The 25,176-nt window shown below is 47.4% G+C and overlaps 2 protein-coding genes and 1 pseudogene across 2 annotated transcripts; 2 read left to right on the forward strand and 1 right to left on the reverse strand.

Moving 5' to 3' along the window:
- The first annotated feature begins 1,241 nt into the window (after positions 1 to 1,241).
- LOC120712012 (40S ribosomal protein S28) lies at positions 1,242 to 1,759 on the forward strand. The gene has a single exon (XM_039997693.1). The coding sequence runs from the start codon at positions 1,243 to 1,245 to the stop codon at positions 1,438 to 1,440; it is 198 nt and encodes a 65-aa protein (XP_039853627.1). The 5' UTR covers position 1,242; the 3' UTR covers positions 1,441 to 1,759.
- A 1,627-nt stretch (positions 1,760 to 3,386) lies between these two features.
- LOC120639129 lies at positions 3,387 to 4,829 on the reverse strand (annotated as a pseudogene).
- Positions 4,830 to 16,635: 11,806 nt separating this feature from the next.
- On the forward strand, positions 16,636 to 20,232 carry LOC120712014 (protein PLASTID TRANSCRIPTIONALLY ACTIVE 16, chloroplastic-like). The gene is made up of 4 exons (XM_039997694.1): positions 16,636 to 17,637; positions 17,742 to 17,810; positions 18,616 to 18,674; positions 19,593 to 20,232. The coding sequence occupies exons 1-4, from the start codon at positions 16,750 to 16,752 to the stop codon at positions 20,080 to 20,082; spliced, it is 1,506 nt and encodes a 501-aa protein (XP_039853628.1). The 5' UTR covers positions 16,636 to 16,749; the 3' UTR covers positions 20,083 to 20,232.
- The last annotated feature ends 4,944 nt before the right edge of the window (positions 20,233 to 25,176 follow it).

Raw genomic sequence — 25,176 nt, forward strand, 5'->3', positions numbered from 1 at the left:
TGGGGTATTCCCAAGCCAAAATTTTATGGGTCCCAAATTTTATCCAAGGCAATGAAGAGGAGTAGGTGATTCTCTCACCTCGCTCCTGGCTACGGTTTTGGGATGAAAAAGGAAGGTGATCGAGAAGTGATTGAGAGAGGGGCGACGCTGGCGGGGAGGTTGCGAGTTCGGGGATCGATCGTCGTCCTCTTACGTCGGTCAAGGCGGGAACTCGGGAGTTCAGCGTAATGGCCTGGCCGGGGCTTGCTTGCTTGGGAGTTTTGGGCTGCAAGAACTACATTTGTTCCCGCTAGAATATACATTCGGATGTACCTGTTGCATACTCTTTGCCCAAAAAAGTTGGGTATTCCTGTGAGTTATCCAGGCATCTATACTCGATCCACTAGCGGGTGTCTGCTAGAGTGAGGTAGCTTAAGTGCTTAACTCGATGTAAGATTGGACTTCTTTCTGAAAACCTTTTGTCATTAAGGCCTGATAACCCCAGCTGAACTTTCATGCATTCTAATAAAGCAGGGCCATGTTTTCTGGTCTAAAAAATCTATACTTGAGGTTGTGGCCGAGGGAGTTTATCGGGCGGATGGGGAGATCTGCCCAAGTTTGTGGCCGCGGGAGTTTGTCGGGCGGATGGGGAGATCTGCTCGCTTTCTCATGGTAGTAGTGATGTGCTAGAGAGATGGTATTACTTTATTGCTTGAGGTTGTGCTGTTTCACGTTGATCTGTGGTATAGCCACCCCCAAATTATTTATAAGGTGGTCTGATTAAATCTTCTCTACATAGTCAGCTATTTCGAGCTGTGAATTTGTGGTATCGTTTGCTGTGTGTCTGCAATCAGTTCAGTCCCTGTTATTGTCATTGATAGAGAGATGCTTATATGATTTTGTAAATTTATGTTTGAAGAAACTAAAGTTACACATTTTAAACATATATTTACATCTTGCTGTGTGTCTGCAGTCTTGTAGTTTGATTTACCCTCATATCTAGTATTTGATTTTACCAAACAAAGTGTGCGGAGGATCTAGCTAGGCTGTACACATGAAAGTTTGACACATTACACTCTTATGCAAGTGAAATTTTATTACAGTTGATTCATGGACTTATAAAGTTGTGACTTTGTGTAATTAATTTGAACTAGTTGTTATCATGAGCTTTGTTCCTGACCAAGTGAAAAATCAAATGCTACAAAATAAATATTTCTTATCATGTTTCCCATTGCTAATTCAAATCATTTCTGTTGGTGCAGCATGGATACTCAGGTTAAGCTTGCCGTCGTGGTCAAGGTGATGGGCCGCACCGGTTCCAGGGGTCAGGTGACCCAGGTCAGAGTGAAGTTCCTGGACGACCAGAACCGTCTCATCATGAGGAACGTCAAGGGCCCTGTCCGTGAGGGTGACATCCTCACCTTGCTCGAGTCTGAGAGGGAGGCCAGGAGGCTGCGCTGAAGCAGCTGGTTGTTGTGTCAGTTGTTCGCTGTTCTTGTCTTAAACAAGTTAATGATGGATTGATTTCCCCTTGCCTAGTGTACTGCTTTCGCATCAAGTTCTTGAAGAATGCTACTTTGTCTTTTGCATAGGCTATGGAGAATGAGTTAAGAGCAATGGAAATGTAATTTGTGCACATGTCCTGTTGCAAGTTTTGGTCTGTTACCCTGAATGAAATTAAGTGCACTTATGTTGTGTTACATGGTTGTGTTGCAATCTTGGGTAACATTATAATGAATGGCCTGTATGAGTTCTGTATAATTTGAATTTATTGGGTGAATGCTAGACTGTCCACTGCACATCGAAATTGTTTGTTTGGACGTCCTGGAACAGTCTGATGTGCACGATTGTTCATTTTAGTCACTCAGATGTGCAGTCACAGGAGGTTGTGTCATTGTTCTTGGGTTTACCGAATCAAGTAATTTAGTCACAGGAAGTTATCACTTTTGCCTTCCTGTACGGGATCATCTGCTTATTCTGTGAAGTTGTTATTCACTTTTGATGTGGGTATGCAATTTTTAGCATTCTAGATGGTTTCAATGGAGCTCTTGCTTTCCAAGACAATTGTTTTTAAATTAACCTATGTTATTAACAAGTGACATGACACCACCTCTGTTTCATGGTAGCTTCTGTTTAGTTTTTCAACAGGTAAATGGTGACATCTGCTGAGTTGTTAAATTTGTGCACCAGTGTGACACCCCATGACGATCGCACTGCCGCGGTTCCATCATAGGGAGGCTACAATAGTATTCCAAGAAAATTTATCCGGTTCAAGTGTTAAATATGACACCTTTGAATACTCCTAGGTAAAAAAACTACAATAGTATTCCGTGTGCCTGCATATTTGTCTATGATGTAAGAAATACCAGCACCAATAAAGTAAACCATGAAAAAGCCGTTCAAGTAAAGATAAAGAAAATAATCACACTTTCACTTCGCTTATAGAACCAACTTCTCCTAATTGGGCAAGATCTTTCCTAATATTTTCAAAAGTATTTTTATTATCTTTCCATTGGTCTTAATAAAATTAGGCAACCTAAAACCAGCTGGATAAGGAACAAAATCCAAGTAAACAAGATACAATTTTGGTAAGTATGAGATTTACCTCGAACATCTACTACAAGATTTTCCTTAAGCATATTAGCCAAATCATTCTTATACTCAAGAAGCACTTCCTCAAATTTATTTGAAAATTTTAGTTGTGTGGATGTAGATGCATTATGCTGACTTGGAGCCATATAGTTGGGAGAACTGCTCGGACTGATTGGGCTACACCAGTCTGGCTGGATTCATGAATTAGTCCAACCGGTCTTTGCTTGTTGTGCCACCGTTGCAAATATCACCAGTAGTCTCGTCTGAGATAGGACCGGTGGGTGCTACGATACCTAAAGAGGTATAGGTGGTGTGCTATATGCAAAAGTACAATACAGAAGGCACTAAATTGATAAGTTTATTTATTCGGTGAATGTTGGCCGAACTAGGGATGCTTGTAATATGTTGGTACGAAGGCTGATCCTTATGACGTGTCTGCTCGCAAGGCCTTACACATATACCCCTATGTCCGTAAAGTATTTTTCGCTGAACTCTTGAGGTAAACTCCGATAGACTCCACAATAAATTCTGCTAAATCTACTCCAAAGGATATGCGGAGCGCCACATATATCCATAATCTAGGCAGGTTTTCAATCATAAATTAATCAAAAACAAATACTAACGAGATATAATTATTATGATGTACATAATCTAACTGGGTTGCCCAGAGCCGCCCAGTCGTCCATCTCAAATGAATTTGCCATAGCAAGTTATTTCTCGAGAAAACAAACCCAAGGGGATTCAGAATCAGACTCAGACACCACTTCCACATCGATCTGTCACCGATTACTCTCGTCGTCATCTGCAGGTGCAGTTCACGAGATGACAGTAGGATCCGCTGCAGCGGTTGTGCGACGTGGCAGCAGGCCCTTGACCTGGAGGCTGTTCACCGTATCGTACAGGCAGAGACTCGCCGGCGTGACCCCGACGCCGAGCTCGGCCAGCCGCCGGCTGCTGAACCGGCACCCTTTCTTCGTCTCCCCCGCCCCGCCCTTGCACTCGGTAGGAACCGGGTACTCCGGGAACATCTTGGCGAGGATGCGGCACACCTCGCCGCGGTGCAGCACGCGCCCCGCGCAGAGGTACCGGCCGCAAGCACTGGGCTCCTCGTACACTCGCGCGTGCGCGTCGGCGACGTCGCGGACGTGGACGTACGCCTGCACCGCGTCCGCGTACGTCTTCACGGAGCCGTTGAGGTACTTGAGGATGTGCCAGGTGCTGGCGTAGGAGTTCACCGACGGCTGCAGCAGCGGGCCGAGCACTAGCGACGGGTTCACCACGACGAGGTCCAGCTGCCGCTGCTCGGCGAGCTCCCAGGCCGCCTGCTCCTCCACCGTCTTCGCGTAGCAGTACCAGTTCTGCCAAGCATGCGAACATGCATGTTAGCAAGCTTCGACATGAGGTTGACAATTTAACATGACAAAATAAGTGGCGTCAGCTGATGTGTTAACCTTGGTGTTCTTGCAGTAATCGAGGTCGCTCCAGCATGATCGACGATCGACGACGTGAACACTACACGGCGGACGCTGCCGACATCGGCAGCGGCAGTGATCACATTCTTTGTCCCTTCCACCGCCGGCTCGATCATTTTCTCCTTCATTTCAGTCACCCGTCACTTAAATAAGAACACAATATTGATCTAGTAGATTGTTCAACTAAACATAGGACAATTCAAAAGAGCACAGCAGAGCAGGAAGGGATTAGTGAATTACGGGGTCGTCAGTGACAGGGGAGGCGGCGTGGAAGACGCCTTGGCAGCCTCTGAACGCGGCGGCGAGGCTCTCCATGCCCAGGAGATCCGCGCACATCAGCGTCAGCCGCTCTGCTGCTCCTTCCAGCGCTCTGAGATGTGCGTTTTTCGAGTCATCGTCTGGAACATAAGAAAAATTGACATCAGATCACGGGCCTAGAAGGCCAGAACCATGCATGCATATGCCATTCAAATCATCATATGGGTAGACGACAAATCATTAGTAAGATCAACCATGGCGGCTTTGCCTTTGGTTGTTTTGTTCATCGTGACAGGGCCACCAAATTAGGAAGGAAAAAAAAAGCAGCAACGCAATGGCACAACATAGATTGCTCTATTGATTCGATGAGCGGAGACCTGGGTTCCGGACCGTGCCGCGCACAGTGTAGCCTTTTTCAAGGAGGAGCTTCACAAGCCACGACGCGATGAACCCACCGGCGCCGGTGACGCAGACGGTATGGCTGTGGCCGGAGGCGGCGGCGCAGTTGCCTGCGTTCTCAGCACTCATGTTTGCACGTTTTTGCGCAAGAAACTACTGGTCTTCGGGTGATTAGTCGCTAATTTGCGATGGGTATGGAAATGTTTTCTGGTACCTGTTGGTACTGATTGAGTGACGGAGTTAATCCCGTTGTTGGGGATGCTAGATATAGGGCAGGGACGACATGCGGTCTTAACATGCAAGTAGATGGCTCTTCATCAGTTGTGGTTTCCTCTTGACACTAATTCCAACTTGAAACAGAAATGACTCTGCACAATGCTTTCCATCTGGAATCTTTTGTGTGTGTGCGCGCTTGTGTGGATACAACACTCCAGCCCTCGTACGTCCAACAATAAAAAAATGGAAAAGGCATGTAGTTGGGCAGGTGGTAGCATATATGGTGTGGTAGTTGAGTTCCTTTTATTCGAAAGTCATTATATACTAGTAAAGTATACGTGCGACACGCACGTAATTTTAAAATCTTATTAAAAATTAACATTTCAAAAATCTGTTAAACATACCTAAATCTAAAGAGCAAGCTAGCAACATATGAGACTTTAAATGTTGTCTGCCCACCATGTACGCAAAACATCTCTTGGCATCACTAACATATATCCTTTTCTGAAATCTTATGTAGCATATTTGTTGACATATTGCGGTATTAAACTGAAATATCATTATCTCAAGCAACACATTTTAACTTAAAACTGCAAGTATGTCTGCAGAGTGAGCTCAGACTCAAGTAACTGAGTAAACTAAACCAGCAAGACAAGCAACTACAGAATCAGTAGCCAATAATTTATGTAAAATAATTGTGGAACAAAAATAATATGTTTGGAATAAAAAGCATTATCTTGAAATAAGTATGGATGAGCACTGCATCTATAAACAATTAGTAAGACTCACCTTCTTCGGTGGCTACATCACGTCATCAAGATCAGTGTCTTGAGAAAGATCATGACTTTTTCCTTCCTAAATATGTCAGCATATCTAGCAATTATGTAAGAAAATAGCTAACACCCCGTTTGGATGTAGACATTCAAACTTAGAAATTGATATTTTTGAACGTAAACTTAGAAATTAGTATTGATATTGAATGTGTCTAATATTTGTTGTTTGGTTGGTTAGGGAATTGATATTGGAAACTCAGTCCAACACCAAGCAGTTCGAGGTACCATCGACCATCCTCTAGCTATTCCAAGTTATCTTGCTCTGTATTGAGTTGTGTTGTCGCCCCCTCAGTCTCTGGTATATTTAATTTTAGAATAACAACTATATTTTTACCACCGGAGAGAGGATTTATTTTTCTCATTTTCACTGACATGGCAAGACACGGAGGATTGCCAGCGTGGAGGCATGATGCGATTATGACCCAGCCTTCTCCTATCTCTTTTCTCGGTGTTGTTCTTCTCACCCAAAGCACACATGGCAAAAAGAAAATTTCCTCACGGCTCCGCGGGTGTGGCCAGTTTGCACAACACCCTCCCTGAGCGCACGAGATGTTTGCACCCTGGTTAACTTCTTCCTCCGACGGCCGACCAATCACAGCAGCAGCAAGCTTCTGAGCTTCTCCCGTTAGGCGTGCTGCTGTCACAAGGCCTTGCGCCATCGTCTATGCCCCCGCCGTGTCTTGCTGTTAGACGAGGCCAAATCAATGCAATTCGCGTGATTCTATATGGGTAAATCAAGTGATTCGTATTGGATCCACTCTCTCTCTCACTTAAAAAGAAGAGAAATAAAATTAAATACAACTGCACGGATTGGACTGCAATTGCATGAGGCCGCTGCATTGTAGGCCTAGGTGAGGTCGCCAACGAGACGAGCTGCTCACCGGCCGCAGATCTGAGTCAGCGGGGCGCTGCTTGGACTTGGACTTGCAATGCGCCCCTTCCCTCGTGCGTGTGCGGAGCTCACGGCGGCCGTCGCCGTCTCGCCCTCGCAGTGCAACGCCTCCTCCCCTGAACTCGAGCGCGGCGTCCCATCTCCCGGCGAAGCCCCTCCTCCCCCTCAGACGAGCGCGCGGAGTTTGCGGTCGCCTCCTGTGTCTTGTCCCCGGGGTGCCGCACCCCTTCCCCTCAACGCACGCGAGGAGTCCGCGGGCGTCTAGCAAAAAAAAACAGAGTTGGATACCGTGGGTACAACCGGCGGGTATGTTCGGACGGGGTGAGAAAAAAATAACCTTTTTTTGGCAGAAATGCTTTCTAACATGCTGTTTTTATGGGTCTCTACCCCCTCCCACCTCCCTCAAGTCCGACTGGTGGGTCCAGCGTGAGAGGTACGGCGGACCCAATTTGGTTGAGAAAGATTTTCAATTATTTTCGATCTTTATAGTATAGATAGATTGAGCTAGTAGAATGTATATGTGTGGGAGTGGACAGCTATATATATACACACACGGAAAATATATATACCCATGTGTTGTTGTGGATAAAGTTGCGCTACTATAAAAATATTTTTTGAAGGCAGGTAAAAACGTAATTTTATAGGTGAGTGTGGTACCCGCCCTTATTTCTCGACCTCTAAAATCCATTTGTAGGATGGGTCATGGGCTCATCACCAACCTCTAATTGATTTGCAGGGCTGGGTGAGGGATTCAGCTATCCTTAAAAATCAATATGTAGGGATAGGTCATGAAAAATGAAATTTTTTTGAAAAAACTCGAAAACAGGAAAATAAAACGATAAAAAAATATTCTAGCCAACCGACCACCACCACGTGTCCCTCTACTACCAAGTTACAGTTTTTTTGACGAAATGGTAGAAAAAGTACCCGGTGGTCATTAAGCAATGTCCTATGGGAGTACAATAGTTAAAGGTGCGCAGCCCCTTAAATTTGGCGAATGCTCCATGATGTATGATGGAACAAAAATATTAACCTTTGGTGCTACTTGTAGCCGTACTAGACACTGGAAGATACCTGCTGGCCGGCCGGTGCATCATTGAAGATCACGATTGGCTCTGCACACCTTGATAATGTTGGCATGGTCCCAAGCTTGCTGTTGTAGGAAAATTAACAATAGGAATGAAAATATATAAAAACAGGCTGCTACGAGATTTGTTAGAATTATATATCAAATACATCTAAAAGTTCTAAATAAATCTGAAAGGCTCATACATATATGACAAGAGCGTGAACGGTAGCAGTGGAACCTTTAGTCTGCTTGCTTTATTGTAGGTGGAGTATGACCCGCTTAAATAGAAATAATGTACCCTTCATACACAAGTCGTGTGTTGGAGAGAAGAATATGATACAATGTCGCCCACAGTGAACCCAGGTGAGGCACGAGTGCGCAATACTTGTGTGAATAGTTCTGCTGTCGCAAAATCGGTGCAATGAATGTTGTGGAGCACTACTGTTGGCATTGATCTTTAGCCTAAACGAATTATTCCGCAAGCGCACAGAAATCGATTGTAGCTTTCACCAGGAAGCATATCTGAGATATCGAATCCGAGGAACGGTAAGCTTCAACTAGGCCTAGAACTACTCAACCGGACCCACCATGAAAGAAGAGATAAGAGGAAAGAGGGTCTAACTCCACATAGCTTACTAATTTACCTAAATAACTTGCTACTTACTAACCCGATCTGCTTCGGCGGCTTCAGAGAAGGACTTAGACTGGGGTGAGAAGAGAGTCCGACGTCAGTCAACTACTACTGCTATGAAAATACCCTAACATGGTGTAACATCATGAAAATCCACCAAAATAAATCACGCGCTAAAAATATATTTTTAAAAAATTTTGTCATCGTTGAGCTCAAAATCCTCCTAAAACCCTAAACCCTAATTCCCGGAACCTTTTTCTTTGTCCCGAACACCTGATTTCCAACACCCGATTCCATTCGTCGATTCCATCTTTTCTTTTTCCGCTGACCGTACTTCTCTCTTTTTCCTCGCCGCTGTCCCATCCAGCGCCGCCCGAACGCCGGTCGGCCACGTGCGACCGATCGCCGCGGTCGGCGCCGACGCGTCTCCCCCTTTTCTCTTTTCCCTCTCCCTTTTTTTTATTTCTCTTTCTCCCTTTTTCCCATTTTCTTTTCTTTTCTCCATTCTTCTTTTTCTTTTCTTTTTCCCTTCCTCCCTTCCCTCTCTCTGCCCCGAGCACGGCTCGGCTCGGCCTGCTCGGCCCCTTCCTCCCCTGTCGTGCACGCCCGGCCGTGCCGCCCCTCCTCCTCTCCCGTGCCGCCTGCCCCGAGCGCCGCTCAGCCGCGCCCTGCCGCTTCCCCGCGCACGCGCCTCCCCTCCCGGCCGCGTGCACCCACACTGCCCGGCCCGCGCACGCCACCGCCGCCGCCCGCGCCGCGCGCACCGACGCGGCACACGCGCACGCTGCTCACGCCGCGGTGCCCGCGCCCACGCCGCTGCTCCCTGGCCCACTGCGTGCCCGCGAACGCGCGCCTCACCGTGCCCACGTGCGCGCCGCGCGCCGCTCGTCGCTGCCGCTCTGCTCGCCAGCCCCACGCACGCGCACGACCCGCCGTGCCGGTCCACGCGCACGCAAAGCGCGTGCCCGGAACGCCGTCGCGCCGCCCGTCGCTACACGACGCCAGCCCCGCCGCGCCGCCCGCCGAGTGAGCTGTGCGCCGTCGCCTGTGCCGCCTCGACGCGGGGGCGTGAGACGAGGCCGACGTCGGCCACAGCAGCACCCAAGTGCCCGGAGCGCTGCACGCCGCTCCGCGACAACTTGACACGGCCGCCCGCCATTACTCCCGCCCGCATCACTCGCCGGCCGACCTCCCCGACCTATAGCGCCTATAAAGAGGCACCCGGCGTAGCTCGCCATCCCCACAACCCTGCCCCCAGCCATAGCTTCTCCTCCCTAGCGCCAGCGCCGCCGCCACGCACCACCAGAGCCGTCGCCGCCCGCTCCCGTCACCCCGCCTCTGTGCGCCGCCCCAGCCCAAGGTGAGGCCGGGAATCACACCCGTGCACCTCCCTGCCCCTTTCCCCCTCGCTCCCGGCCGCCGCTGTGGCCCAGAACGGCCGAATCGGCCGCTGCCGACGCCTCCGGCCGCCTCCCCTGTTCTGGTCGCGAGGAGGGGGAAGAATAAGGGCAAATATGCCCAGAACCCCCTCCCCTCTCTCCTAATTAATTAAGAGCCCTTCCACCCTTGGTTTTCTTTCAAATAAAACCCTGTCCTTTATGGTAATTACAAACAAAAATTCCACTACATAAACTTAATTATAAATAGGACCCTACTCTTTTCCCGAATGACCCAAACCTTTCCAGAAATTACAAACAGACCCCTGCGTTCTCGAGAATGATTACAACTAGGTCCCTGATTCCTGATCTAGCCCCTGAACCCTTATAAAATCTATTATTTCATGCACCAAACGAACTCTGATCGGCCCGAAACTTTACCACGCCTTTCTTAACCTAGTTTCGGCCTTGCTATTAGGAAACCACATGAAAACATTACTCCGAACTCCGTATCTTAATCATTCCCGATTCGAGCTCAACGATAAAACTTTTATTTCTTTTTCTTGATTGTGTGTTTGTTTGTACGTGTCGTAGACCACGGTGTGAACGAAGGAGATCCCGTTAACGAGCAGTACTGCGAGCCCGTGAACGAGGACCAGCTTCGCGACCCCGAGCCCGAAGGACAGTGCTTCGACCAGGATCTCCCTGAAGGCTTCGAAGACGGCAAGTTCAATCCCGCCCTTTGATGCATGTTGTTGTCCTAGTTTTTATAACCACAACCCATTGGCCTATTTTACAAAATTGTATATATTTTGCCTGCATAAAAACACGGTTGGATAGCCACCCCTTGATTTGTGATAACCATTCCTTGACCACCTAGATTAATGTCTGATTTTGCTTGGACGTTAATCGATACTAGAACGCTTAGGACCTGCTACTTTATACAACTTGTTTTATAAAGAAAAGGTGTGTGTGTGGGAAGGGATAAAAGTGGATTTTCAAAAGATGAGTCTAGACGGGATGGATGGCATTTCAGTGTGATTTGCCGTTTGGTGTGCTCGTGCCGGTGTGGCAGGGCAAGGAAGGGAGATATCCATCTTGTCACCCCTAAGGACCGAGTTGGTGTTACATCTCACCTAACTCCACTATCGTGCAAACCACTCGACCGTTGTATGGGCAACGGCTTAGCATAAATCCCACTAGTTAGTCTGATAGCCATCAGGAGAGCTGAGAGCAACGGGTGACTAAGGAAAAGGGATAAGCCCCGAGTGTCTTATGCCCGGTTAAACCTAGGTGAAAGGTCGATGACCCTTTGGTGCATCCCATGATGGCTAGTCAGGTCTAGCTAAGGTGGGTAATGGCTTTGTTGGGATCTGCACCGACAATAAGGTGATCGAGTTGCGGCACCCCGCTTGTGGGTAAAGTTGCACACCTCTGCAGAGTTGAAACCTATTCGAATAGTCCGTGCCCACGGTACTGGGCGAGTTACGGTGTGGTCTCACAACTAGTGTTTACTTTGGGATGGGTTGGCGTGAGTTGTTTTGGAAATGTGTCCGGCAGTTGTGCCGTGTGCTACAGCAGATGAGGAGTCCGGTAGCAGTCTTAAAATTTGGATCATGTGAGGATCAACCTTTGGTGTTACTCGGTGAAAGAAAACTGGTTTTGGAAAATGCTTCCTTTCAATTGAACCCTGCATTAAAATATTGCTTTCCGCAAATCAAACCCTGGCCTTATCCTTGATTTACCATATGCATGATATTCTGTTTAAACCCCCTCCGTGGGTGTGGTTGGACTTACTGAGTACGCTTGTACTCACCCCATTCTTTATTTCTACAGAAGAAGATCCCGACTTTGTACCCGACGACGTTGAGTAGGGGTACCGTCCTGTACCCAGCCTTGCCTGTGGATTAGGGTCACCCGCAGGAGGTACCGCATGGCGCAAGACTCTGATGATTTTCTCTTTGTTTTTAATATCGTTGTGTGTGTGTGGATTGTAATCCTCGTGATAGTGGCATTCCTCTGCTCACTACCGCGTAGAGTTGTACGGTAATGAACCATCTGATGTAATAAATGTGTCATCAGCCTCCTGGGACTGATGTTTGTAACACATTTAAGTCTTCTCTTATGAGGGGACGCTTCACATGGTGGACTACAAAGGACGGAAAGAGTTGTCACCATTTGCCACCTACCACAGTGGTATCATGGGTTGGAACACAACCTGGGATAGCTAACCAAGTCTAGGCACCACGCCTATAGCAATCGAGCTACTAACTCCTACCATGTACTTAGGCAGAAAGCAACATCAAATAAGTAAAATTTGCTATTTACGCAGACTCAGGATTCTGCAGATCAAAGAAATTAACTAAATAAATAATTAAAGTAAAAGGTACAAGTAGTGAGAAACTAAAGTTGAGACAAGGAACTTACTCGATTAAAAGATATATTCCTCCAAGGTGGGTACAAAATATAGAGTAAGTCCGAGAAACTTAGATCCGCTCCTTTAGCTTGGTTTTCACCAAAGCTCTCATATCACAATCTTCCTATTCTACAATAAGAAAGTGTATGGAAACTCCAACGGAGGCCACATGATCCTCGTCTGAAGGCTAGGAGAAGAGGTGGGAAAATTTTGCATTTTGACGCCCACCTCTCCCCCACAGTTGTCTGGCACTCTTGCACATCGCCCCTGCCTCCATTCCGTCTGCCCGTCTCCCGTCTGGTACCGATTCAACGCTCCGTCCCCCATGCGAGTGCCTGCCCTAGCGCCGCCGGCCTCGTACGAGCTCCTCCAGCGCAGCCGCCCTCCGCCGCCCACGAGTCACCTTCGTACGAGCCCACCCATCGTAGCGCTCGCGGATCTCCCGCAGCTCGAGCTCGCGGCTGTAGGAGCCCGGCCGGAGGGGCTCCTCAGAGTCTGCCATGGAGTCAGGCCGAGGTGCGCCGCCCGTCCGCGATTCACCACCACCCAGCCTCACCACCCTCATCCCGGTGAGATATGTTTATCCGTGCTTCAATTTCGCGTCTCAAGCTATTTGTTCAATTCCGCATCTTCTGTTTATCCGTGCTTCAGTTCATCTCTGGAACTACCTAGCTACGTAGAATCCTATCTCCAAATTGCCTGCTTGCATTTGAGAAAAATATGACGACCATCTCCATGATGTCTGAAGCATTCCATTCAGTACAAGAGCAATCGAGCTATACTACCCCTGTATATGATGTGAAATATTGCATCTTCACTCTATTTCATGTTTCTACTCCAGTTGGAGAGATCAATGGCTATTTTCGGTAAAGCATGTTGTAACGAATCACTTTCATGAAACTACTGTTGCATGCCTAGTATTTTCTAAATTGTTTTGCATCTTTCTTCAAGTAAAAAAAATCAGCTTAGCATTGTTGTGTAATATTTGGACTATAAATGTATCTATTTGCCAAGCTATCACATTAAATTGGGCATTGTTGGATCGATCTTCGCCCACCTGTCAAGTTATTGCACCATTTTACAAGCTGTTGGACTAATTTACATCCATCTGCCAAGTTATTGTATGGTAGGTGCAATTTACTCAAAATATAATGGAAGGTAAGGGTGGACATAATTAACCGATGTTCAAGAATCGAACCGAAATACCTGAAACCAAAAAATTCAGTCACTAATTCGGTCTCAGCTTGTTACTAATTAAAATAACTTTGGTTAATTCGATTTTCGACCTTGTGTAATCAAAATACCTAAACTAACCGAAATATACCAAGAAGCCCAGTTACTCTTTCAGCCCAGAAGTCCAACATCAATATATCCCTCAAACACTATGACCTGTTTGGTTTATGAGGCTTTTGCATAAGTCTGTGGGACTTTAGAGGCTAAAGAACCAAACATGAGAGATTTTTTGGAGCTAAAAGGAGGTTAGAGGCTAAAGAATGAGCAGTCCCTCTTGAGAAGTTTTTTTTGGACTTTTAGCCTACATCTCCCTAGGATCCCACCCTACCCATGCACTAATTATTGTGCATGCATGTAGAACAAGGGTGGTAGGGTACTTTGTGCACTTCATTTAATGACCTTAAGTCCCTCTAGTCTATCGAACTAAACAGATCGACTAAAAGTTTTAGTCCAGGGACTAAAAATAGCTCAAAGACTTTGTTTAACCAAACAGGCTCTATATTCACTTTCGACCAACTTTCACCCGAGCGCCCATCCCTCCTTTCCCATCCACTACGCCGCCTCCGCCTGCCAGCCCCAGTTGCAGCGGTGGCGCCATGGGGCATATGACATGGCATACCCATGATTTGAGACTAAACATTAATAAGTATACACATTATCATATCATGCACATTCAGCATTCAGCGGAACAAAGCCTACTAGCTCAACAAGGAGAAAACAACACTTTCAACCCCTACACCACTCAACACCCCTATCCATTCAGCCGATACAAAAGCACATTAATAAGGGGCACAAAAATCATTAGCTACTAAAGAGGTTTACTACAAGGCACCGTATTATATGGAAACCAAGCCTCATGTGAAAATTTTAGAAACTCTAATTAAGATCACAGGATTCTCATTCAAGGACTAAAAGTAAAGGTGCATTATTTTAGCACTTAAATCCCCCACTCATCCCATCCTAATTAATATTTTCGGAAATAACCCTCGCCCCCAACACACCCAGCCACCGCGAGGACGTTTCGTTCGCCGCCTGTGTCGCCGTCGATTCGCTTGCCCGCCCCCCTCGTCGATTGCCGCGGGCTGGGCGGAGGGGCACGCGCCGCCGGCCTCCAAGGGCTCGGCGCCCTCCAACGCAAGGACCCTCTTCGCGCGGCTGATTCTCTTCGCCGGAGTCTGCTGCAGGAGTACTGGCCCTCGCCCTCGCCGCAGTCAGACGCCGCCGCCCGGCCGCCTCGTACTGGCCCTCCAACGGCCCCCGCCGCAGCCTCGCTTCGTCTGCTGCCTGCCTCGTCGCTACGTAGATTGCCTGGTAACTCAAGCATAGATTCACCATTCCTGCACTCGGAGCTAGCTTGTCATCGAGAACATCAGCAAGCGTTGCTGGACATGCTTGACAAACCCAGTACTGCTGCAGCAGACTCCGGCGACGAGAATCGGCCGCGCGAAGAGGGTCCTTGGCGGCCAGCGGCGCGTGCCCCTCCGCCCAGCACGCGGCAGTCGACGAGGGGGGCGGAGGAGCGAATCGGCGGCGACACAGGCGACGAGCGAATCGGCAGCGTGGTGCCTGGGTGTGTTGGGGGTGAGGGGTTATTAGCATGGTTGGAAATAGCCCGCTATAGCCTCGCTATAGCCTGCTAATAGCTTTTTAAGAAATCTACCGCTACGCTATACAATATTTGTCCGCTATATCCGCAAAAGGAGGTTTTATGAGATTTAGATATGCTAAATGTCCGCTAAATAGGTTTTTGTGAGACTTAGCAGCGCTAAATGTCAATTGGGTACTGTTGGGTAGTTAAGAGGCGTGTTAGACTTAAATTTTAGGTGTTAGACCAACGACACTTATAATTTGTATGAGATTATTTATTATTTTATCATTCAGCTAAATGATTTAGTTTTCGCTATAGTCTGCTATAGCTTCGCTATAGCTATTCTATAGCTTTTAGAGAAGGTTACTGCTAAACTTCATAGCCCGCTATTTCCAACCTTGGTTATTAGTGTTGGGGGTGAGGGGTTGTTTTCGAAAATAGTAATTAGAACGGGATGAGTGGAGGTTTAAGTGCTAAAGTAACGCATTTCTACCCCTAGCCCTTGGATGAGAATCCTATGATCTTTATTAGAGTTTTCAAAATTTTCACAGAAGACCGAACACATCTGTTCAGTTCCTCGGTCTTTTAAAAAAATTTAGTTACCTAGAAATGAGAACCGATCAGTTACTTAAATTTATAAAGACTGAGAATTTTGGTTTTGGTTTATTCAATTCAGGTATCGGTCATGACCGAATTAACCGATTGGAACTATCACTTGTTTACAAAGGCAGTGAACGGCAGTAAAATTTGGGCAACAATTAAGTGGTAGCTCACACCCTTCTCTAGTGTATACTGAATCGATCCCCAATATTAATAAACAAACCATCGCAACCAAAAGCGACAGACACAAGAATCAGCCCTTGCGGCTATCAGCAAACGGCAACAGGGCAGCACGGACTCAGATGAAGTGCCTTTTGCTCTTGATCCACACGGATCCAGGAGCCGCCGTCGAGCGTAGAGCACCACCAGTTGCAGACCGCGAGCGTAACAATTTTTTCCCTTCATCTTTTATACTCTATAACAGTTGTCCAATCTTATGCCTAATCTTTTAGAGTACATTTTTTTTTACTTTTTTCTTCCAAAACAAGTTACAAGGAGAGTCTATTAGGCACTATTGGAGATTTTCTTAGCTGTTGCCACAGCTGTAACAGGAAAATTGAAGATAAATTTTATTAAGACAGAGTGGTCCAAAAACAAGAGAAATGTGGAACATATTCTTTTAGCGTGCTCTGGTGGTCTAGCATAACCCGATTAGAAGCCAGTCATAACTCGTCAAAGGGATATATACAATATTCAATGTACGGAGTAGTTCATTATAAATTTTAATCATTAGCTTGGTCCTTGACAATAACGACTTTTCTTTTGAATGGGTATCTGCCCCATTTTCACTGTGGAAGAACGTAAGATATAGATGAAGTTCGAGACCGGACTAACAAGTTTTTGAAAGATTTTAGAAGTTAAGTTCCAGACACCTGCATCAGACAGCTCCACCTATGTGGAGTTGGAGGGAAAACGGGAACGGAGAGGAAAACGGGACGAAATCGTAGCTGTTTTTGTTTCAGCCCAACGTTCTCCACCTACGTGGTAGTGTGGGCCCGGAAGTTGACGCGGCGCGAGCCCGCGGCCCTGGATTGTTCACGAGGAGATAAACGGCGATCGACCTGGCCTCTCCCGATAGGCTCCCCGGCCACTTCCCCAAATCCAAACATGCGATCCAATCCACCCATCTCCACCACTTCCTCATCCCACGGCTTCCATGCCCACCACCTGTTCGACCGCCTGACGCCGCGCCCCCATGGCTCCCGCGCTCACCTCGAGCCCGCCCTCCTTCCGCCCACTCTCCTCCCCGCTCCGCCGCCGTGCCGCCACCGTCCTGTGCCGCGCCTCCAAGCCCGGCGCGGATGACGACGCCCCCAAGAAGAGGCCCAACCTCTTCGCGGACCTCGGCAAGCTCGCGGACGCCACCTCGTTGATACCGGCGCTCCCGACGCCCGCAGCGGGGTCGCTGTTCGCGGGCGGCGGCGGAGGGAGGGGACGGAAGGACCCGCAGACGGTCTTCGTCGCGGGCGCCACGGGGCAGGCCGGGGTCCGCGTCGCGCAGACGTTGCTGCGCCAGGGCTTCGCCGTGCGCGCCGGCGTCCCGGACCTCGAGTCCGCGCAGGAGCTCGCGCGCCTCGCCGCGGCGTACCGGCTCATATCCCCCGCCGAGGCGCGCCGGCTCAACGCGGTCGAGTCGGACTTCGTCGACCCCGAGGCGATCGCCAAGGCCATCGGCCCCGCTGCCAAGGTCGTGGTCACCGTCGGCCCGGGCGAGAAGGGTCCCGAAGCCGGGGGCGTCACCACCGACGACGCGCTCCGGGTGGTGCAGGCCGCGGACCTCGCCAGCGCCGCGCACGTCGTCGTCGTGTATGACGAGGGGGCCAGCGGCGGCCTTGGGGGCGGTGGATCCACCTACAATGTGCTCGACGGCTTCACGTCCTTCTTCTCCAACCTCTTCGCCCGCGTGCAGACGCTGACGCTCAGCCAATTCCTGGCCAAGGTGGTGGAGACCGATGTCAGTTATACACTAGTCAAGGCTTCACTCACCGATGACTACAGCCCTGAGAGCTCCTACCCCCTGGTCCTCTCCAAGGAGGGAGCATCGAGATCGCCCAGCACAACTTCCAGCACCGACACCGGAAAGGTATATATCTCTCTTAGCATTGACATTATTCATTCCAATGCTCACTATTTAAGAGTCAATTTTGTTGCTTATATGCATAGCTATGTGCCTTTATGCTCTGGTAGGTGTCAAAGTCACAGATAGCAGCCCTTGTGGCTGATATCTTCTCCAATGTGGCAGTCGCCGAGAACAAGGTACGGAAACTATATCGGTATGTACCTGTATGTGGTATTGCCTTGCATCTCCTCACTATAGATAGAATTAATGCACACAGCCCTAAGGACATCTATAGCACTCGTACATCTAAACTCAGGGCATGCATATATGCATATTTGATGTTTTAAAAGTAGTTCTTATTCATCAGCTCCAGCTATATTGATGATAGTCGGCAATGCTTCATGCTTCTGGCAACCCTGTTGTGCAGAACTAGGAAGTTTCAAATGTCGTTGACAACTGAGAAGCAATCAAATTAAGGCGTGCAACAGATAAAGAATATATATGTATTGCTAGTCTTGCTAGTCAAGGTTTGAAAAGATTATGAACTCCCGTTTTGGTAGAAGCAATCAGTAGCATTGTCATGCTCTAAATTGCAAAACCATATGATAAGTATTCTGAATGCACTTTGAGTAGAGCATATGAAAAGGAACATAAATTTTGTTTTATAGCTGATTAGCCTACATCACTAGAATTCAACAGAAAGAGAAGCTTATGCTCTGTTCTTGTATAATGGTGCTCAATTAAGTCGCTGGCTTGCCATTTCAGGAAAAAGTTTCAAATTCGCAGTCCCAAATCATTATAACTTCTCTTATTTACGATCCCAAATATGTTTCTCTTTCATCACTGGATGTGTTTTGTTTTCCTCCTTTATAGTTTTATACCCATTTATGCAGTTGTAGCGACAAAGAGAAATTGAGTGCCCTCATTGGTTTTGGTTTTTTAATCCGTGGTGCTTGCTGCTCAATTTTCACTTAAATTGACAATTGGCTTCTTACTTTTTAGGTTGTTGAAGTTTCAACAAACTCATCAGCAGTATCAAAGCCCATAGCAGAGGCTTTCGTGTGAGTAACTAAGACCATTTTTAGTTCACTGATATGTTGCTTGATGCCTTTGTTATGGATGGAATGCTGTTTGTGTCTTGAATTCTCTATCATCCTTACCACTGAAATGATGAAAAGAAAATGTTGCTGAAACAGCTTGATGTGTAGTGGAAAAAAGATCCAAGCATTTTAAACTGTTCTGAACCTAAATAAGCAAAAGATAATTTGCATGCAGACGAAAAGACTAGGGTGTTTGAAGCAGAATAACGACATAAGTTTTATTGAGAAAATGTTAGAGACAGAATAGTTTAATTCTTTTTTATTGGTTTCATAATGGATATAAGGTTATGCTTTGTATGAGAATGTGTTGCGAACAGGTGCCTAGTCAGATTGGTTAGGTGGCCTCAGTAGCACTCAAGTCCTTGGTTCGACTCCGGCGGGAGCGAAACAGGTCTCGGCTCACTCTCACACGAGTTACGGTATGGTTACAGCACCCCTGTAAGGGTGGGTAGAGGTTCGGGGGTTTTCTCAGCTTGCGTGAGAGGTCTTCTTTTTACATTAATGTTCGGGGGGGGGGGGGGGGCGGCTTGCCCCTCACAGGTCGAATTTTTGTATGAGAATGAGAATGTGTTGAGTGATGAGCAATCTCTAAACATACAAAGAATCCTTCCTTCACGTTATAACTCGTTTTGCAGATGTATGATTTACTCTTAGTGCTGTATTCTTTTGTATTTCCCTGTTATTCTGACATGATTTTTTTAAACAATTCTGTTGTAGTTGTTTTTGTATTAGCTTTTCACTTTCATAATGTTATTTCTGTACTCATGAAGTGTCAATCTAACTGAACACTCTACAAATTATCCCCTAATGTGTTTGAAATTCGTAAAACTCTAAAACGTCAAGATTATCTTACGATTCATTACTTATTCATTTCTTCAGAGCTATTCCTGAAGATAGTAGAAGAAAGGAGTACCAAGAAGCTGCTGCAAAGGCGCAGGCAGAAGAGGTGGCCCTGGCCTCACAGCGAGCTAGTGAAGCTGAAGCAGCTGCCAGTGATCTCGAAGCTAAGGGGAAGGAGTCGCCCTCAGAGGAGGCAGCTGCTAGCCCGGTGAATGGGGCCCAAGCCTCTTTGGAAAACCTCCTGAGCAGAGCCAAAGGGGTCAGCAAGGACTTCTCCTGGGAGAAGTTCAGCACGCAGCTTGCGGAAGCGACGACTCCTCGAACCTCCACGGAGAAGGGACCGAAGGCACAGATCGCCACTGTGCGAGGCCAGGCGAAGGCAAAGAAGCTTGCACCACAGAGGGCCGTCGTCAAGCCAGCTGCGCAGAAGGTGAAGCCACAACTGAAGCAGCCGGACACCAAGCCTGAAGTAAGGCCAGTGTTCGGCGGCCTCTTCAAGCAAGAAACGGTGTATGTGGACGACGATTGAGCTAAGGAGAGCAAACTTTATCCTCTACGTGATTTTGTCCAAGCTTTTGTATGCTCTTGGAATGTGAATTAGTAAATCCGTGTAAATTTGGCTGTAACGAAACATTGCTCAGTCGATGAATGACCATACCCCCATTTTTTCATTGCAGAACTTGTTCACTGGCCACATGGGTCTAGGGAAAAGTCGGATATGTCATTTTTATTCTTATAAGAAGGAAAAAGTCTGTTTTTATCATCCAACTATTGTCCGAGTTTGATTTTGGCCATGCAACCCCAAAACCGGGTATCCTTAACCATCGAACTATCAAAACCGTTCACATTTGGTCATTCAGTGGTTTTGCTGGGTGATTTTGGTGGTGTGGCTGACACATGGTGGTGCGGCCGACATGTCAGCTTAATTTTTTTATCTCTCTCCTATTTCTCTCTTTCTTCCCCTCTCTCCTCTCCCGGCCGTCGCAGCACCGCGCCACCATCGTTGGCCCCGCCATCGGAGCACCATGCTGGCTACTCGCCATCGGCCGCTCCAGCGATCCTCACCCACAACGAGCGCGACCTTATCCTCTCCCCAACGCCCCATTCCAATCCCAAACCCCCTCTCTTCTTCGTCCTCTAGCTCGGGTGGAGCAGAGCAATCTGCCGGCGACGTGCCGGCCATCCACGCCGCTCCCGCTTGGATTCCGCCTCCCAAGAACCACCCCACCTCGTCTTCCAACTCTGCCAAGCATCTAGGGGCCCGACCGACCTCTTCCTCAGCCGGAATCAGCTCCCCCACTGCCGTCCACCATTGTTAGCCGCTCGAAGCTCCACCCCGCACATCGACCTCCATCTTTCGGCCTTCCTCCGCACCAACTGAGCACGCAGTGAGCTTCGCCGCATCCTCCTCGATCTCCCCAACCTCTTTCCCCGCCCCTCCCCACGCTGCCGCAGCCGGAACATGGCACCGACCGGCCACCGCCCCTGCCGCACCGTCGTAGACCATCCCTGCAAGGACTGCGCCATGCCGCCGCGCGCGCCAACCCCGCCAGGATGACTTGGCTGCGGGCCAGCCTCGCCTCCCCACCACCCCTCCTGCCCCAGCCGTCGACGGGGTCCTCCGTCCGCCGCGCCACCAGGAGTCTGCACGCTGGGAGCCGCGGCCGAGGTACACTGGGGAGGGCGCGGGAACCGCCCGCTCGCCACACTGCCGTGAGAGATAGGAGGAGGAGAGTGGGCCTCCGCCGGGGAGGAGCCGGGCTCCGCCTGCCACACCGCGTCGCCGGGAGCCGGCGAGCAAGGGTCTCGAAGAGAGAAGAAATAGAGAGATGAGAGAGAAGAGAGGAAAATGGGCTGACATGTGGGCCCCACTGACGCGAGTCAGCCACATCACCAAAACCACCAGCAAAACCACCGGATGGCTAAATGTGAACGTTTTGATAGTTCGATGGTTAAGGATACTCGGTTTCGGAGTTGCAAGATAAACAAATTCGGGCAATAGTTGGATGGACAAAAATGGACTTTATCGTAACAAGAAAGGGACGTTCAATCTTATAATGCTTCTCGTAACGCCATCCTATTAGTTTCGCCATTGCTTTAGAATGATAGTTTCCATTCGTGTCGCATGTTAGAACTTTAAATAAATGTTTTAATAAGAGTGGTGTCTGCTTAGTCCGCTTAAAGGTAAGATGACAGTTTTGCAAATGGCAAAATAGCCATTTTAGTCCTTCAACTTTTATCAGGGGGTCAAATTCATCCTCAACTTTCAAATCGGCCAATATTGATTAATAATAACAAAGCGTACTATACGTTTTCATAGACTATGCGTAATGACTTGCCAAATTGTATGATCCATGTAGGCGCCGATGCCGGCCCCCTAACCCCACAGAGGAAGACAATGAAAGCTCGAGTCCCGATCCTGCAAGTACAACTTCTGACACCCAAAGCAAAGGAAACGGATTAGCGAGGAAGAAACCAATACCCCCAAATGGGCAATGGACTATCAATGCAATTAGCGCGACAGGAGAACCCATAGATCCTCAGTAGATTGTAGTAAAGTTTCGGAATGTTATCAGTGCTATAATCAGAACAAAGATGGTTTTGGACCTAACGATCCCCAATTGGCCCCTGGTTCCTGAGTGGAGGAAAGAAGCGATGTGGCAACTTTTGAGTAGAACTTTGATTATGCCCAAAGGAACTAGAGAACAAGTAAAGTATTATGCTCTAAAGATGCTAGTGAATCATTCCTCCAGTGGAAGAGCAAACTGAATACCCAATATGTCCAGAAGGGTCGAACGCCATTTGCAGATTACGGGGACATCACACCAGCACAATGGGAAGAGATTGTTTGACAGAAGACCACCGAAGAAGCTCTAGCCCTAAGCCAAGAGTATTGAGAACTAGCACAGAGTAACATACATAAAGTCCACCTTGGGCCAGGTGGGGACCAAAGGAAGGTCGACCAGTGGCGGCATGAAAGAGATGCAGCAAAAGCTGCACGACAGCCCGACCCATATGAAAGCTCGGACGAATGTGGATGGCAGTGGCTTCAAGCAAGGAAGCCAAAGATAGTTGAAGGCAAACCAAAATTTGATCGACCTAAGACCGAAGTGATGGCAGAAAAAAATGTTACAACTTGCCGAGCTTCGGAAAAAAGGTCAGTTCAAACTCCAAAGGAAGAAGGATGTGCTCAGTACAACCATTGGGTCCAAAGAGCATGGAGGCCGTGCCAGAGGCCTGTCCTTTAAGTATGGGTTCGAGAAGGACCGGTCTAGGTACAGGAGCCATGACCGCAATAAAGAAGAAATCGTGGTAGCAGCAGAGAATGCAATGCAAGCAAAGTTCAAGGATTTGTTGAGGACAACACTTGCGGAGCAGCAGCAGTCGGGGCTACCTATGTTCAACCCATCGCAAGAGGTGGGGTAGCAACAAATGGTGGTCATGTCCCCTCCGTTACTTGGCCAAGTGAGTCCGGCATGTGCACAGAGCAGTACCGTCTCTACCACAGCTCATCCATACCCGGTGGATACCATAACAACTATTACTCCCTTCTTGTTGCTCTATTCGGTCGGCACAGAGCAGTACCGTCTCTACCACAGCTCATCCATACCCGGTGGATACCATAACAAGTATTACTCCCTTCTTGTTGCTCTATTTGGTCGGTAGAGCTGGAAAGGCAAAGAAAGTTGCCAAGGCCCAGGTGCATCCAGCTAGGGGTTCATTTGAGGGAAAACTGATCCTGGCCCTATATGCATGCATACAAGTGGAGCAACTCTTGAAATCAAACTATGAGGATAACGAGATAGATATCCCCACTGCAGATGGAAAGAGTTTCCTTGGATAATGTGTCGGCAACACCATTCTATGGCATAAATGAGATATCTTACTGGTTGGTCAGGTACCTATAGCTGCTCCATACCATATCTCGCCAGCACCACAACAACAAGAGCAGGGGGCAGCACCAGAGCATTCACTACTGGCCCTGCCGTCACCACAACCACGAAATGCATCACTAGTGGCTCCAGTATCACGAGAGCCATCACCTCAGGCTCCGCCATCGCCAGCGGCTCCAATATCACAAGAGCCATCACCAAGGGCCTCACGATCGCCGCCAGTTCAAACATCACCACCACCATGAGTCATCCCCACGGGCCCAGGTATCACCACCACCACGAGAGCCATCCCCACAGGCCCCACTATCAGCACTGGCTCCTCCACCGGCTCGATTACTATTGCCTCGAGTGTTGCGGTCTTACTAAAATGACAAGGGTCAAAAATTATGAATAGATGGCATGCTGCAAATAAGAAGTCTGATGAAAAGGCTAAGAAGGCTAAGTCAAAGGATAAGCCAGAAGATTCTAATGCCTGCAGACGGTCGGGCTTTTGTACACCCCACACTGACATGGAGCACAAAAAGGATACTGAGGTTGATGACCTTCCGGATTTAGATTATGCTCCTTTAAATTTTCAGTACGGAAAATACTTGCTACTAGACTGGGCACTAAGGGATTGTCCTAGTTTTATGCGGAGGTTCCATAATTGGTACAAGAGGGCGTGTATACTTGGGCTCAAAACTATATATGCTCTGCACCATCCGGATGGATTCGGACTTAAGGGGCAACAAATCTTTGATATCACGTTCGATTTTGAAGACATCCAACACATGTTCCACCTCCAAGAACTTGGTATTGAAATGGTTCAACTCTGGTGCATGTAAGTGCCTCATCAATAGTAATTTGATTTATATTACGGCCTACCGTATATGCGTAAATATTTAATTGTTATACATTATATAATACAAGATCCAAACAACGGATGCAATTATTTTAAATAAAAAGGTTCGGTACCTTGACCCCGTTAAGGATGGATCCGGATGTCTGAACATCCGAATTATCCGTATTCGTATCCGCTTAAAACGTAAATATGGATATCCGTATCCGTATTCGAATTTAATATGGATGTCATATGGATGCATCCGAATTCGATTTTAAGAACTTTTCTCTATCCGATTCCATATTCGTATTCGAAGAATATCCGATCACATCCGTATCCGTCCGTATCCGCAAAGAAAAAGTGACTAGTGAGACAATCTTAAACTTATCTTTATACCAATTACTTAATGATGTACACTATTTAAATTATTTAGAAAGCTAGATAACTAATAATATATTTATTAAAATTAGTAATGATATAAAAATTAACTTTAACTATTTAATATATTTATTTCATGATTAAAATTATATAATACGAGTCAAATTAATTATTTATTTAATGATAAAATCTTTTTTATATATCTTAATTATTAAGTATTTAAATATTTATTTATTTTACATTTATAATTAGTATTATATAATTAATATAAAAGCTATGCATAGATAATTATATTCTTTTTTTATTAGCTATCTCCTAATCCTTTACTCCCTACTTGTATAATGATTTTGATCTACTATAAAATTGTTGACAAAATAAACTGATACTCATGATAGCTCTATGTTTCAAATCGAGAAGGTATCCGGATTCGTATCCGGATTCGAACTATCCGTTTTGTATTCGTATCCGATGAGATTCGCATTCGTATTCGTATCCGAATTAAAATATGGTAAAAGGTGACATCCGGATCCGA

This window comes from Panicum virgatum, chromosome 6K (genome assembly GCF_016808335.1).
Source record: "Panicum virgatum strain AP13 chromosome 6K, P.virgatum_v5, whole genome shotgun sequence".
Taxonomy (NCBI): Eukaryota; Viridiplantae; Streptophyta; class Magnoliopsida; order Poales; family Poaceae; genus Panicum; species Panicum virgatum.

Coding starts and splice junctions, on each gene's coding strand:
- LOC120712012 (XM_039997693.1), top strand. CDS start 1,243: ATGGATACTCAGGTTAAGCTTGCCGTCGTGGTCAAGGTGATGGGCCGC.
- LOC120712014 (XM_039997694.1), top strand. CDS start 16,750: ATGGCTCCCGCGCTCACCTCGAGCCCGCCCTCCTTCCGCCCACTCTCC. Junction 17,811..18,615: donor TGGCAGTCGCCGAGAACAAG/GTACGGAAACTA, acceptor CTTACTTTTTAG/GTTGTTGAAGTTTCAACAAA. Junction 18,675..19,592: donor CCCATAGCAGAGGCTTTCGT/GTGAGTAACTAA, acceptor TCATTTCTTCAG/AGCTATTCCTGAAGATAGTA.